The 15,390-nt window shown below is 37.1% G+C and overlaps 1 protein-coding gene across 1 annotated transcript in view; it reads left to right on the top strand.

The window, feature by feature from the left end:
• Window positions 1-15,390, top strand: part of ano2a (anoctamin 2a) — a 34,840-nt gene that overhangs the window by 6,717 nt on the left and 12,733 nt on the right. The window contains exons 5-22 of the mRNA XM_084125011.1: window positions 1,895-2,046; window positions 2,146-2,200; window positions 3,218-3,269; window positions 3,381-3,436; window positions 3,552-3,599; window positions 3,796-3,860; window positions 4,680-4,814; window positions 5,209-5,369; window positions 5,478-5,560; window positions 7,953-7,964; window positions 8,718-8,795; window positions 9,819-9,884; window positions 12,660-12,734; window positions 12,815-13,016; window positions 13,137-13,248; window positions 13,996-14,053; window positions 14,141-14,241; window positions 14,480-14,631. Of these exons, the coding sequence (XP_083981137.1) occupies window positions 1,895-2,046; window positions 2,146-2,200; window positions 3,218-3,269; window positions 3,381-3,436; window positions 3,552-3,599; window positions 3,796-3,860; window positions 4,680-4,814; window positions 5,209-5,369; window positions 5,478-5,560; window positions 7,953-7,964; window positions 8,718-8,795; window positions 9,819-9,884; window positions 12,660-12,734; window positions 12,815-13,016; window positions 13,137-13,248; window positions 13,996-14,053; window positions 14,141-14,241; window positions 14,480-14,631 (1,663 nt within the window). The remainder of the gene's footprint in view (window positions 1-1,894; window positions 2,047-2,145; window positions 2,201-3,217; window positions 3,270-3,380; window positions 3,437-3,551; window positions 3,600-3,795; window positions 3,861-4,679; window positions 4,815-5,208; window positions 5,370-5,477; window positions 5,561-7,952; window positions 7,965-8,717; window positions 8,796-9,818; window positions 9,885-12,659; window positions 12,735-12,814; window positions 13,017-13,136; window positions 13,249-13,995; window positions 14,054-14,140; window positions 14,242-14,479; window positions 14,632-15,390) is intronic.

Here is a 15,390-nt window from a genome sequence, read left to right as displayed (position 1 = left end):
TATCTAATCAACCAATCACATGGCAGTTGCTTCAATGCATTTAGGGGTGTGGTCCTGGTCAAGACAATCTCCTGAACTCCAAACTGAATGTCAGAATGGGAAAGAAAGGTGATTTAAGCAATTTTGAGCGTGGCATGGTTGTTGGTGCCAGACGGGCCGGTCTGAGTATTTCACAATCTGCTCAGTTACTGGGATTTTCACGCACAACCATTTCTAGGGTTTACAAAGAATGGTGTGAAAAGGGAAAAACATCCAGTATGCGGCAGTCCTGTGGGCGAAAATGCCTTGTTGATGCTAGAGGTCAGAGGAGAATGGGCTGACTGATTCAAGCTGATAGAAGAGCAACTTTGACTGAAATAACCACTCGTTACAACCGAGGTATGCAGCAAAGCATTTGTGAAGCCACAACACGCACAACCTTGAGGCGGATGGGCTACAACAGCAGAAGACCCCACCGGGTACCACTCATCTCCACTACAAATAGGAAAAAGAGGCTACAATTTGCGCAAGCTCACCAAAATTGGACAGTTGAAGACTGAAAAAATGTTGCCTGGTCTGATGAGTCTCGATTTCTGTTGAGACATTCAGATGGTAGAGTCAGAATTTGGCGTAAACAGAATGAGAACATGGATCCATCATGCCTTGTTACCACTGTGCAGGCTGGTGGTGGTGGTGTAATGGTGTGGGGGATGTTTTCTTGGCACACTTTAGGCCCCTTAGTGCCAACTGGGCATCGTTTAAATGCCACAGCCTACCTGAGCATTGTTTCTGACCATGTCCATCCCTTTATGACCACCATGTACCCATCCTCTGATGGCTACTTCCAGCAGGATAATGCACCATGTCACAAAGCTCGAATCATTTCAAATTGGTTTCTTGAACATGACAATGAGTTCACTGTACTAAAATGGCCCCCACAGTCACCAGATCTCAACCCAATAGAGCATCTTTGGGATGTGGTGGAACGGGAGCTTCGTGCCCTGGATGTGCATCCCACAAATCTCCATCAACTGCAAGATGCTATCCTATCAATATGGGCCAACATTTCTAAAGAATGCTTTCAGCACCTTGTTGAATCAATGCCACGTAGAATTAAGGCAGTTCTGAAGGCGAAAGGGGGTCAAACACAGTTTTAGTACGGTGTTCCTAATAATCCTTTAGGTGAGTGTACATATGTATACATGCATGTATAATTTATATGACTTGATTTTTTACTGCATATTGCATTGACAAATAAGCTAATGTCAATATTAAGAAACAATTCTCTTCCCTATGAGAATGTTTCACTGGTCTGTCAATCTGAGCTGTACAGACTCCACAGTCACCCCAAATATAGACACTGGCACATCCCAAGAGTGTCATGTTTTTTCAGGTTAAGAGCTTTGGCTCCATGATCGTCTTTGTAAGTGCTCCGGGTTGGCCCGGTCTAAGAGCAGTTGTAATGCCAAAAGTCAATTCTCAAAGTCTGAACACTGCAGAGAAAAAAAATGTTATCTGATTATACAGTCAACAAGCCGATTACTTGTAAAATGTTTTCAAATTCCTGCAAGGGACATTTGTCATATAGGTCGCATACTAAGACGATTGTTAGCGTTGTGTTTCCCCATACATTTAGATTTGGCTTTCATCCTGAAAGAATGATTTGTTCTTTGAGGTTGTGAGTTGTATTGAATGATATAATCTGATAATGGTGGATTAGCTGTTGAAACATATGGACCCGCATCATACATGTGCTTCTGTTTGCCTTCAAAACGAGATACTCCCACTCTACACTTGTGGTGTCACGTCGTCTGACCCTGGTCTCAACTCTTAGTGTGTCTCGTCTGTCTTTAGCTCTGCATATAAATGGATTAATCTCTCTTTCATTTCAGTTCCCTTATGCTTGTTTTTTCAGACGTATCAGCTGAAAGAGAAGACGGGGCTCATGGGCGTAATAAGCTCGTTTTGGGCGAAGATCAATCAGCCGTTCCAGCCGGGCGTACCAGAGCCCCAGAACCCACGCGCACGTGTCCTATCCCAGCCGTTCAGCAGAGACAAGCTACACCTGTGAGTGCCAGCGCTTGCAGACAGCCAGATTATCATAAAAGCGCATCTACATTAAGCAAACCCACACATTGGCCTAATTGTTTTCCTTTCATTTTGCAGATTTGATATAAAGTCAAAAAACAGCTTGTTCAGCAATGCAGTCCGAGGTCGAATTGTGAGTATCAAACGCAAAAATTAAAATGATGTCATTTACTCACCATCGTGCCATTCCAAACACACAAAGGGAGACATTTTGAATGATCCATTTTTCTCCCCGTACAGTTGCACGAATTGGGGACTGGAGCTTTCAAGCTTAAAAAATGATAGAAAAGCACCATAAAAGTATCATAAAAGTATAGCAATTGTCTTTTTTGTCGTATAGTAGACACAAATGTATATCAGTGAACTCAATTAATCATTCAGACCAGTTTTGTGAGCTGATTTACTGAAAAGAACAATTTATTCATGAATTAGACATTTTCTCATGGACTCACATGAGAGAACTAAGCTGAATATTCAGTTAATAACTTAACTGGTTAAGTGTAGCCATTTTATGGTTATTTTTGGTCTTTTGGTCAAATCCTCATTCACTTTCATTATATTAAAAGAGTAGCCATGATGGGTCAAAATTGGACTTTAATTTTCAGGGTTAACCATTGCATTAATGTATGTTTACAATTCTTTGTTAGATTTTAATGTACACTTTCATTCAAAAGTTTGGGGTCACGTTTAAAAAAAGAAGAAGAAGAAATTAATACTTTTGTTCAGCAAGGATGCATTAAATTGATCAAAAGTGACAGTAAAGACAATTAGAATATTACTAAAGTTTTCCATTTCTAATAAATGTTGCTCTTTTGAACTTTCTATTCAAAGAACCCTGAAAACAAATTTGTCAAAGTTTTGAAAAATATATTAAGCACCACAACTGTTTTAAATATCTGTTTCTTGAGCAGAATATTAGAATGATATCTGAAGGATCATGCCATCAGAGGAATAAATTACATTTTAAAATATATTCAAATAGAAAACAGTCATTTTAGATTGTATTAATATTTCACAATATTACTTATATTTTGATCAAATAAGTGCAGCCTTGATGAGAAGAAGAGACCTTTTTCAAAAATATTAAAACTTCTTACAGACCTGATTTTTGAATGATGGTGTATTTTGTGTTGTGTCCACGCTCTCGCAGGTTTATGAAATTCTGAGGCGCACAGCCTGCTCACAGACCTGTCAAACAATGGGTATGTTCCTAACTATACTATTTTAAACTGGATTGTTTTACTGACATTTAGTTTGTTTCATTAAATATTTTTTACTACAGATAGTCAAATTCTCTCTCATTTCTGTCTCAGGCATTGCGTCTTTGCTAGCCAAAGGGGTTTATGATTCTGCCTTCCCTCTGCATGATGTAAGTGTTGCATTTTACCTAGTTCGGGAGAAGCTGATATGTAATTGTCTGTTAGTTCAGTGTATATGTGTGATGAGGTTTGGGTAGAGCTCTGTGTGTGTTGTCATTGCTGCAGGGAGACTTTGACAGCTCAGAAGATAGAGAGCATCGCAACGACAGACAGGTGAGACCTGCAGCCTGCTCTGATTGGATGGCTGTGTCACATTTATTAGCTTTGTTTTGATTGATAAAACAGCAATAAGCTGCTTAGTCTTGTAAGACGTGTGTGTGGGTCTCTAAGAAGATGCAAAGAATATTTGGTTTTGTAATACAAAAGCTGAACAGTTAATATTACAGAGTGATATTTGTGTACATTGCAGATGTTGCATGAGGAATGGGCCAATTATGGAGCTTTCTACAAATATCAGCCAATGGACCTTATCAGGTATCAGAAATTATATACTTCACTAACATCTGGTTCTGTGAAAGATTTTATTCAGTACACAGATGGTTATTGACAGGTTTTCCTTAATGAGAACTGTCATATGTGTGTATTTTTGCGGACTGCTATAAATAGTTCTACCTCAAAGCATATGGCTTGTTAAGAAGAGATGTGTCACTTTTCAGTATCTTTTAAGATTTTCACCTGGCAGGTGATAAAACACCTGAAAAAAATCCCATTGCCTATCCCAAAATGCCTACTTAAAAGTGAAGTATGTAAGAATTTTTTTTTAATGTTAAAATACTTTCTCTTAACCCATTTTATTGTTCATTGACTACCAATAGTATGCCATTCAGGGGTTTATTTCCCATTGAGACATTAAACACTGAGACATTAGCTATGTTTCCATCCAAAGTTGCGAATTTAACTTATGCACAAAATTGGAATATCGCCTGAATAAATTGTGAATAAAACACCGTTTCCATCCAGCGAGACGAAGAGAACCAAATCTTCACTACTGATAAACTGGTGCCAAATATCACTAAGAAAAATGTAAGTTGTTGCAATAGGAGAATCCACTGTGGGTATTTTTTCGTATAAATCATAAATTCGTTGCGCCTCAGAGCGACCAGACGAAACGCAATAAGCACGGTCATGTTATCTTGTTTTCGGAGGATGTGTAAAACTTTGTGAATGGCATCCGATCTCTGTAGGTTCACATTCCATGCAGTCGTTTTTTGAAAACGGCTTGTATGTGTTGGTGTTCAGTGGTTGTTTATCTTTTTTGTGATAGTTTCGAAACCATTTACATGTCTTCAACAGGAAGTACTTTGGAGAGAAGATTGGCCTGTATTTTGCCTGGTTAGGAGTGTACACACAGCTGCTGATTCCTGCCTCAGCTTTAGGAGTCGCAGTATTCCTGTACGGATGCCTCACCGTAGACACCAATGTGCCCAGGTAAACACACTCACATGTTTGTTTCTCTATCATGGTTTTATTGACTTTTGTCATTTTTAACAGACAAATAAATTTTTTTCCATCCCAAACCCTAAATCAAACCCTCACAGATTTTCAGTAAGACTTTATTTAGAGTGTCTATTAAGCCATTTTCTTTGTGGAGGCTTACTATTGAAATCTAAACTAGCCTAACTCTAAAATATGTATTTTGGAATATTTACATTTGAATTAGAATGATTTATTTGCTTTATGAACCCTTTTTGTTTCATTTTCTGAAATTCGTGAAGCACTCGTGTTTTTTTAAAAAGAGAACCATTTTCTAAGAAAATCGATGTTCATGTATTTCAGTGAATTTTATTATATAATCAATCATTTCTCTCTCTCTCTCTTTCAGTCAAGAGATGTGCGATGAGCATCTTAATTTTACCATGTGTCCTCTGTGTGATCGTGTGTGTGATTACTGGCAGCTGAGCAGTATCTGCAGCACTGCACGTGCCAGCTATCTGTTTGATAACCACGCCACCATGGGCTTTGCCATCTTTATGTCACTCTGGGGTATGAGCTGTATACATTTGATGATAAACTGTGTTTACTGTACATTTAATATATTGAGAAGGAAATGGTGGTTTAAAGAGGAATTGATAATTGTGCGTGTGTGTTTAGCGGCAGTGTTTCTAGAACACTGGAAGAGGAGGCAGCGATGTCTACAGCACAGCTGGGATCTTACCGGCATGGAAGATGATGAGGTGAGTAAAATCCAAAGCATTTTAGAAATCTAGAAACATGATCACCTTAAAGCCACAGAATATCTATGTCAATAGGCTTCAAGTTAAGTCACAGCCATGAGCAAACTTTTGCTACTTGCTACTAGTTGGATGCAAGGAATTCTCATTCTAGAGAGTATTGTACTATACAAAAATATTTTGTGCACAATGTGTCAGTATTTTTACTTGGGTTTCCTAGAAGAGAAAGACACTAACATTCAAAAGTTTGGGGCTGATAAGATTAAAATGTTTTTGACAGAAGTCTCTAATGCTCACCAAGACCGCATTTATTTGATCAAAAATACAGTAATATTTTGAAATAATGTTACAATTTAAAATGACTGTATTGAATACGCTTAAAAATGTAATTTATTCCTGTGACACAAAGCTGTATTTTCAGCATCATTACTCCAGTCTTCAGTGTCACACGATCCTTCAGGAATCATTCTAAAATGCGGATTTAAAGGAGCCGTATGTAAGATTGTGGCCAAAACTGGTACTGCAATCACTTTCAAATTACTGTAGAGCGGTGTATCCCCTCCCCCAAACAGGATGTAGAGTAACGACGAATTATTATTTTTTCCGAAGTGTTAACAACTTAGTGTTAACTGATAATTGTTGCAAACTGGTACTACCAACAAAATATTAGTGCATTCCTGGAACTGGGCGTCGTTACACTACATCCTTATGCATCGCTTTCTGCCAGGACTTTTACGGGCTTGAGCAGTAGCATGAGCCGTCAGGCAAGTGTTATTTAAATAAACTCCTGATGTACTTACAAACTTTCCAATGCCTCGTTTTATGAGTACAGAACCTATTTGTACTACTGTATAAGTTTGGTACCATTCTGGGCATCATTAGTGGGGTAATTTACGAGATACATCATAGGATCCATTAGCGCCTGCCCTAAGCCATCCGGCTGATATCTCTAAATAAGCTCTAACTTTAATAATGTTCAACCAAGGGAAAAAAAGGCTTCTGGGGGGGTGTTTGGCTCGAGGTCATTGTGCAAAGGACCCTAGGTTGATTTTACTCCAAACCATCCCTTTAATATTTTTGTGGAAACCATGATGCATCTTTGATAAATACAATGTTCAAAAGAACAGTATTTATTTTTTTGTAACTTTGTAAGTCTTTGCTGTCATTTTTGATCAATTTAATCCATCCTTGCTGAATAGAAGTATAAAAATGTTTTTTATCTTACTGAGCCCAAACTTTTGAATGGTTCTGCATTTGCTAAAAGTGAATTTTGTCACCATTTTTTACAGAGATGAGCATCATAAGCATACAGATAACATCATCCTCAAAGATAACAGAACATTACGCGTTTACAGACAGGATCCATCTTGGAAAACAGTCTCAACTAATCGAGTCACGAACGCCGTGCTACGTTAGATTTCACAAACGTAATTCCTATCAACAAGCTCACTTAGCACGGCGTTCGTGACTCGATTAGTTGAGACTGTTTTCCAAGATGGATCCTGTCTGTAAACGCGTAATGTTCTGTCTTTATAAACTATCTTCTTATTAAACTGTCTGTACACTAACAAAGTTCTCAATGCTTCGGTTTGCATGTAGGGACCCTCATTATGCTACCGTGTTAGTGTGAGGCTATTTTGAGCCTTGTTAGTGGTATTAACTAGCGATTTACTTTTACTTACTCTGTGCCCCATATACTAGTGTTATGAGCTAATCTGTTTTTAAAGATAAAACTCTTTACATTCGATTTTCATGAAAACGCATCCCAAGGAACGATCGACTCAGTAACCATGTGTTAATTACCCCTAGGTTCATTTTTCACTGGAGTTGTCCTTTAAAATATTTATTGAAAACTAATGTCTTATATCTTATGGCTTTTGGTGCAGTTTTGGTGCAGCCACTCGAGGCAACATGGTTCATGCCATGTCTAGCATCACCTCTTAAATGTGGAGTAATCATATTTTTGCACTGCTTACAATAGCTGCCCTCTTTAAAACTATTCACTGCGATAAACTGCAACACAGTTTATAAAGCATTGTTAAACATAATGCTAGAAAAATAGCCAATTCTGGCCTATGCTTCATTTAGCTTTAGGAAAATTCAAGCTTTCATTGTTCTTGAGGGTCTGAACTGTTCACCTGGGAGCGGATTAAGTTTGAAGCGTGTGTGTCTACTGAGAGGGAGAGGGTGGTGTGCATGTGTGTGTGATAGGACATGTGTGAGTAATGAGATTGTGTTCTGAGTGGATGAAGGACTGCACTCTCAACAGGACACCATGGAGATCATGAGCATCATGCTAATATGAATAATAATAATGAAGTTCAATTACACCGCATATTAACCGCTGTAAATATGTGTCTAACTCTGTTTTCTTTGCTTTGATGCTCACCAATAGGAAAGGGCTGAGGTAAACCTATCTTTTGCTCTTTCTTTCTGTCTCTGTTTCTATATTGCTCCCGAGATGCTCAATTGCACACCATATTGTTCACCACGTCTATCACACTTCCCCCACCCTCATCATCAATCCATCTCCGGTTTGCAATTTTCTGCGCCGCGTGAGGATCAATTTTGCATCTGAGTCTGTGGTGATGCTGTTTGATGAATCAACCCTGAATTCATAGGAAGAGGAAGAGAGATTTACAGTGGATTAACTTTGTAGTAACCTGTGTGCCAACGAATCCTTTACCGTGATTTTATACCATTAACCTCAGTGCCATAATCCTGACCACATTGTACTTGCCAGATAATCACAACCTTATTTGTAACGTTGAAAATGCTACCCGTCACCTTAAACACATTTTATATTATAAATATATCAGCTTATGCATTGTGTTTTGAACATAAGACTATATACCACTCTTGTATTGGATGGTGGTCGAACAGATTGAGTCTACAGCAGTGTGTTTACATATTACCCAGAAAAACCCTGCGGGTTATGTGCTTTTTAATGAACTTGCATTTTTGTACCATATCAGCGTCTTTAGCCTCAAGACAAGAAAGTGATTTAATGCGGAACCAAGATAATTATTTCTATTTGTATGTGTTTGTGAATCCTGTTTCTATGGAGACTGTTTTGCTTATGCATGTCTGAGGAACTGATGTTGGATTTGGAGTATTTCATCACAAAGCTTGACGCATGTTTGTGTGTTTAAAATCCTAGAATGAGCTACGACCAGCATATGAGGACTTTCTTCTTAAGAAACAAGAGAAAGCGGCAAAGAAGAAGAAGAAGGAAGAGGTAAACTATTAAGGTTCCCACACATTTTGTAATTGTAATTGATCCATGATTTTCAGTTGTTTGTGATGATAAATTAATAAGTACTTTATATACTTATTACTTATATACTTTAAATCATTTTAGAAAGATTGTACCCACAAAAAGTATAACTATAGAAAAATGTATATTCATGATAAAACAAATTTCCATGATTTCTCCATGTCTTTAAGATTTTAATAATAGACTTTTTCAAGCTTGGAAATCACAATTCCCGATATGCGAATATCATCTCTGATTTTAGTGTATAGAAAATTACTGAAAAAGTTTTTTTTAACAAATAATTGGATTCTTGACAAAATTCTGAAGAAACTGTACAGAATTCCTATTGGAGTTTTTATAATAATTAGGATATTTTTTAAATAAAATAAAATAATTATAGGTTGCCGTAATTTTGCCAAGTGAGTATCCTGGATTAACATTTTGATGATCCTGGAACAGCATTCCTGTCCAAAAACTTATACCTAACCTTATACCACTAAACCTAACCATAATTTATCCCTAATATCAGAGGAAAACCCTTTATTAGACACTAATCTAACCCTTGTTGTAAGCCTAATTTTGAGATAAAATGTACACTTGTCCCTCAAATCTGATTGGTTTATTGGAATGTTGTTCCAGGATCAACAAAGATGTTGATCCAGGAACATGTTGTACTTTGTGAAATCACGTTTACCAATAAGTATAATAATTTAAATTAATCATCTCATTTGATTCCCTTTAAATTCCCATTAGGATTTATTTAGGAAATCATGATACAAATTTCAATAGATATACTCTACACATTGCATTTAATATATGTGTGTTTTTGGTTAATCGAATTCACTTTTCTGGATCTCAAGGTGAAGTCTTGAATTTTTGTTTGAAATTAATTATTGCGTAAAAATGCACTGAAATACTTGGAATATCACGCAAATATTTCCAAGTAGATATGAGAGACTGAGTGCGTGTGTGCGCAGTGCTTTTAATCTCTGCTCTGTGTTCTAGCCGGACGCAGGAACAGATGACAAAGGAAGAGAGAAGCTACTGTATGCTAAAGGAGGGCAGTCATCGGTGAGGAGGGGGGAGATAATTTGAGAGTTTACTGTGTGTTTGCCTAGGAGAGAGCAAGCTAATCAACTTAACCAGAAGAGGCGGGGCTTCAGGGATAATGCAGTTAGTTCTCAGCTGTCAGTCATCGAGTGGTCACTGCGCTGACCTCAGTCGGACCCCACCTGGCCACCCGGCTCATATCCGTCTTTCTCCTTATCTCACCCGCATTAGCGCTCTCTTATCTTTTTCTTCTTCTTTCGGGCCATTTAATTAATTAGATAATGAATTACACAGTCCAACAGAGAAGACTGTTGGCGCCTTGTTTTTCCATTTGAAATGAGCAGTTTGGTCGCAATTTCACTTGATGTGATTTTGTGGATTTTTGTTACTGTCATTGTGCCCTTGTGCGTGGTGTCAGGCCCGCGCCACTTACACACAACACACGTATGCGCTCAAACACTATCTCTGGTGTACACGCTTGCTACACACGGCACTCAAAGCAGATTACCTCTCTGGGTATTCCACACTAGATTATACAGGATTAGAGTCAGAGCTGGATTAAAACACAAGTTAGAGTGGTGTCCTTCCTCTAATCAAAGACACATGTTCACTGTTTATGTGCGTGTACCTGAGAGAGTATAGAGTTTTAATTCAGATTTCATGCGTGTGCGTCTGGGGGAAGGGTGGTTAGGATCCATGCTGTTCATTAACTTCAGCATGCACTTCAATCAAATCACCCTTACTTACATTAAATGATGAGTTTGTTCCAAGTCCAAAACTATTTCCTAATCTTTTACATAAAACCGCTATACATCTGTAGATTTTGTAAACTAATTTTAAATATAGCCAGCTGTACCATACTGTATATCGGAAGCCAAATTGGTAATTAATTGGTATTTTATGATTAAGATGCTAAATTAAAGTGAAGTCAAGTCACCTTTATTTATATAGTGCTTTTTTACAATACAGAATGGTTTCAAAGCACATTTACAGTGATAACAGGAATTCAATGCAACAAAAGGGGCTTTTGCACCGGAGGAACCTTTTCATAGTTCCTAGGACTATTGGCGGAAGTACATGTTTTTTAGCAGGAACTAGGAACGATTTTAGTTCTAGGAAACCAGCACTATAACCAAACCAGCACTATATGAACTATCCGTGATGTGTCCGAGTATTCGCTGATTGGCTGAAACGCACACGGAACACCAGCACCCGCCATTTAAAAAAAAGCTGTGTAAACACACAGATTATAGCCTATATATTTACTCCAGAAACTAACTCTACGAACATGGAAACAGTGATAGGTGGGTCTCTTAACCTTTACGCGAAGGAGAAAATCCAACCTCAGCTAGCAACAATGGACATAATCCACACAGCATACGCTAATGCCTTTTCATATATTGTCTTCTATGTATAACAGTTCTATCTAATAACATATTAGACAGGACTGTTAGACAGATCGTAAACTAATGAACACAGAGAATGCAAGCACGGTGTGCTCAGGCTCTGGGGTTCTCAGCATCATCAAAATAAATGTCACTTCAGAGTTCCTACTGGCGGTGCGAATGCAAAAAGGAAAATGTTCCTAAGGGAACCATTAGTTCTCGGGGAACCATCCTGGTGGCTAGTTCCTAGAACTACCCGGTGCGAAAGCCCCTATAGATTGTTTTTGCTGTACAGCAGCTCTAGAAGAAAGTCATTGTCCAATTTAATTAAGTTCAGCGTTGATTAATTTTCGCTGTAAAAAACATTAGTTATTAATTTAGGGGCTGTTTACACGACACTGTTTTCAACTGAAAACAGAAAACTTTTTATGCGTTCTGGCCGTTCATTTACACGACAACTGCGTTTTGGTGGCCTGAGAACGCAAACTTTAAAATAGGTTTCACAGTGCAAGTTTTTGATAACGAGTTTTGAAAACGATAACATTTTATTAGCAAAATCCATATAATAATCAGTTTTAAGGCCCTTTCACAACACAGATGAGAACTACAATGATAACGAAAACTATACAGTTTTAATAATCGTTCCAATTCTATGAGAATAGGGAAGTCCACATCACAATTGAAACAGTACAACAGTAACACCACAGAGGAACAATGCCATTTGGAATCAATTTCAGAAAAAAACATTGACAGACATTCAGAATCCATTCTGCTGTAAAGAGTAGCTCAGACCACTGGTGTGGATGCTAAAATAGTTATCGTGATTGCTACCATTCTTGGTGTGAACAGGCTTTTATTCTTCTTGGGTTTTTTTTCTTTTTCCAATATATGCTATTTTAACTATTCATCTTTGTTTATTTTAGTGCTGTCAAATCGATTAATTGCGATTAATCACATTAACATAAAAGTTTGTTTTTACATAATATATGTGTGTGTATATATATTATTAAATGTATATATATTATATAATTATATATATATATATATATATATATATATATATATATATATATATATTTACACACACACATTATTTTATTTTATATTTATTGATTTTACAAAAACAGTTAACATAATTATTTCGACAGTACACTATAATGTTTTGATGCCAGATTTGCCAGAAAGAGATTTAGTGTGAACATTGTTGATGTTCTGTTAAAAAAAGGGCAAAATAGTATATATTTATAGTATGGGCCATCATATTGGCTATTAACATAACATAACATAAAATTATTATTGCTTATCAGTATCAGGCAAAAATGTAATTCATGTATTGTTTTCTCTCAGTAGATAGTGTATTCATGTGTCTGATATGGTGAGCATATGGAGTAACATGCTGTTGTTCTTGTAGCTTGCCTCAGAGTCTTTGTCATGGACTGACCGGCTGCCAGGATATTGCATCAACATATCCTCTATCCTCCTTATGGTGGGTACCTTTCCTAAAAAGAGCATGTGTCACATTAGTGTTTTTATATTGTCAAAATTCTTATTGATCTGTTTTCTCAGGTTGGGGTCACGTTCTCTGCCGTGTCCGGAGTGATTCTCTACCGCATCATTGTGTTTGCTGTTATGTCAATGAACCCTGATCACGAGGCCAAGGCTAATGTGCGTGTTACCGTGACAACCACTGCTGTCATCATCAACTTGCTGGTGGTTCTGGTGCTGGATGAGATCTACGGCGCTATAGCGGCCTGGATTACAGAGCTTGGTGTGTGTTTACATGACAAAAAGATGAAATTTGGAGAAAAACAAAATGACTTAAATTACTTAAAAAAAGATTAACACTGATGATTGTTGTGAATATGATGTTAATGATGTTAACTTGCAGAGATTCCAAAGACTGAATCGACATTTGAGGAACATGTGATCTTGAAAGCTTTTTTGCTGAAGAGCATGAATTCATTTGCACCTGTCTTCTATGTGGCCTTCTTTAAGGGCAGGTAAAATGGAATCCCATTAGCATACCCACCCAAACCATTGTGACGTTCTGTCTCTGTTGAGAGCTATGATAATTGGATTATTATAATATACTTTGTTACCGTTTGTCATGTCCAGTGTGTTGCAGTGTAGTTGTGTGCTTACTGTAGTACTGTGTTTATTGTATATTGTAGTGTTTGTCTCACTGTAGTGTTGTGTGTTTATACTGTATACTGTAGTGTTGTGTGTCTGTCCTGTGTACTGCATTGTTGAGAAAGTTATTTATGTTGTTTATATTGTGTATATCACTTTGCAGTGAGCATTTGTTTCATAAGAACATTTTATATGAGCAAAACATTTTTAACCTAAAATCACAAACTCACAAACAAAATTTTGAGAGAAAAAAGATACACTTTTTTTCTTCTATTTTCTAGTTTGATTTTTTTACTATATTTTCCGTGCTCTTTTACATAATTATTGAGTCATATGCCGTGCATTTGAATGAAAGCTTTTTTCTATAAATTATTTTTGTACAAAATTAACATATTTTATTAATAAATTTCCAGCTGCGTAGTACAATGCTATAACAACTTATTTTGTGCTGTCTGTGTGTTACATGTAGTGTTGTATGTCTATATAGTTGTAGTTTCTCACTGTGTAGTATATGTGGCATCAGTGTCTAACACCAAAATGCTAAATTTCTGGGTTAGCTTAGTATAATCCAGTGAATATTTTAAAATATCTCTCATAACTCTGGTGTGCTAATTTAGGTTTGCCGGTCGTCCTGGTGACTATGTTTATGTCTTTAAGGATTTCCGCATGGAAGAGGTAATTATTAAAACAACAATATATTTGTCTTCAGTGTTCTAGCACAATGTACCTAACTATTTGCATGTACGTGTGTTTTTTGTCTAGTGTTCTCCAGGTGGCTGTCTTATTGAAGTGTGTATTCAGCTGGGAATCATTATGCTGGGGAAGCAGCTTATTCAGAATAATGTGTTTGAAATTGCCATTCCGTAAGTGCACACACATACTGTATACACACGCAAAGTCTTCCCTGTGGTCTCTCTGCTAATTTTCTTTGGTTCCTTAAAGTACCCCCAGTCTATTAAAGGAAGCCCCTAACTCTCTTGTTCAATTAAATTTTGATTCTCAACACTGTTTAACATTACCAAAGTAGTGCACAGTGAGTAATGGAGGAAGTATTGGTTTTAAAATGACACAGCTGAGCTGACATTCGGCTTGACATTACAGGAAGCTGAAGAAGATGTATCGCACATATAAGGAGGAGAAAGATGGATCGGCAGATGAGGAGGACAAAGACTCTAAACGAGAACCGCAGCGCTGGGATCTGGACTATGATCTGGAGCCATATGAGGGTTTAAGCCCAGAGTACATGGAGATGGGTGAGTATCACATGCTCAAACTGAACAATTTGTTCAAATGACTGCTACGTTTGGTGCATCGCTTTCATTATTCTACTTGTTTTGAATGCCGTGCATCCTAAAAATGTTTAGCAGCATGTCATAACTATGTGCTTGGTACATAACTTGAAAGACTTATTTGGCTTTTTAATGACAGTGTTGTGGCTCAAGGTTTTACTTTATTCCCAATAGTTCTTCAAAATATAATGACATGCACCATCACATTATTCAAGTAAAATGTGAATGCCGTTTAGTTGGCTCTGACAGTTTTTGTTTTGAGGTAAAATAACTTAAGTATAATTGTTAGTCACATCATGATGATAGACCTCAACTCTGGGTGGTACTGTCCAATCAGAATTAACGTTAGGTTTTGCACTCTGAATTGTCACATTGCTTTTAGTAGCCTGGACAACTAAGAAGCTTAGTCTAAATTTTTAAAGCAAGATCTTGCTTAAGTAATCCTGGCTCTTATTTAATTACATTTGAATTTGTTTAAAAATAGACAAGTTTACACTAAAGACTTGTTCACACTAGACATGTGCAGGTATATGGATATAGAATGCATCACGATAATGAACATGCACGATATTGTTATTGTGGGCACTTTAAAATACAGTGAATAATTATTTATTACAAATTATTCCGATTTTTAGAATGTATTTTAAGAATACTTTTCCCATCAACTGGTTAAAATGCACAACACCGCTACGTCAAACAGGCACGCACACTCTGATGTAAACA

This window comes from Abramis brama, assembly GCF_963993115.1.
Source record: "Abramis brama genome assembly, chromosome: 9".
In the NCBI taxonomy this organism is placed as follows: domain Eukaryota; kingdom Metazoa; phylum Chordata; class Actinopteri; order Cypriniformes; family Leuciscidae; genus Abramis; species Abramis brama.
Note: the sequence above shows the minus strand (reverse complement) of the source record. Positions and strands in the feature narration are given on the sequence as shown.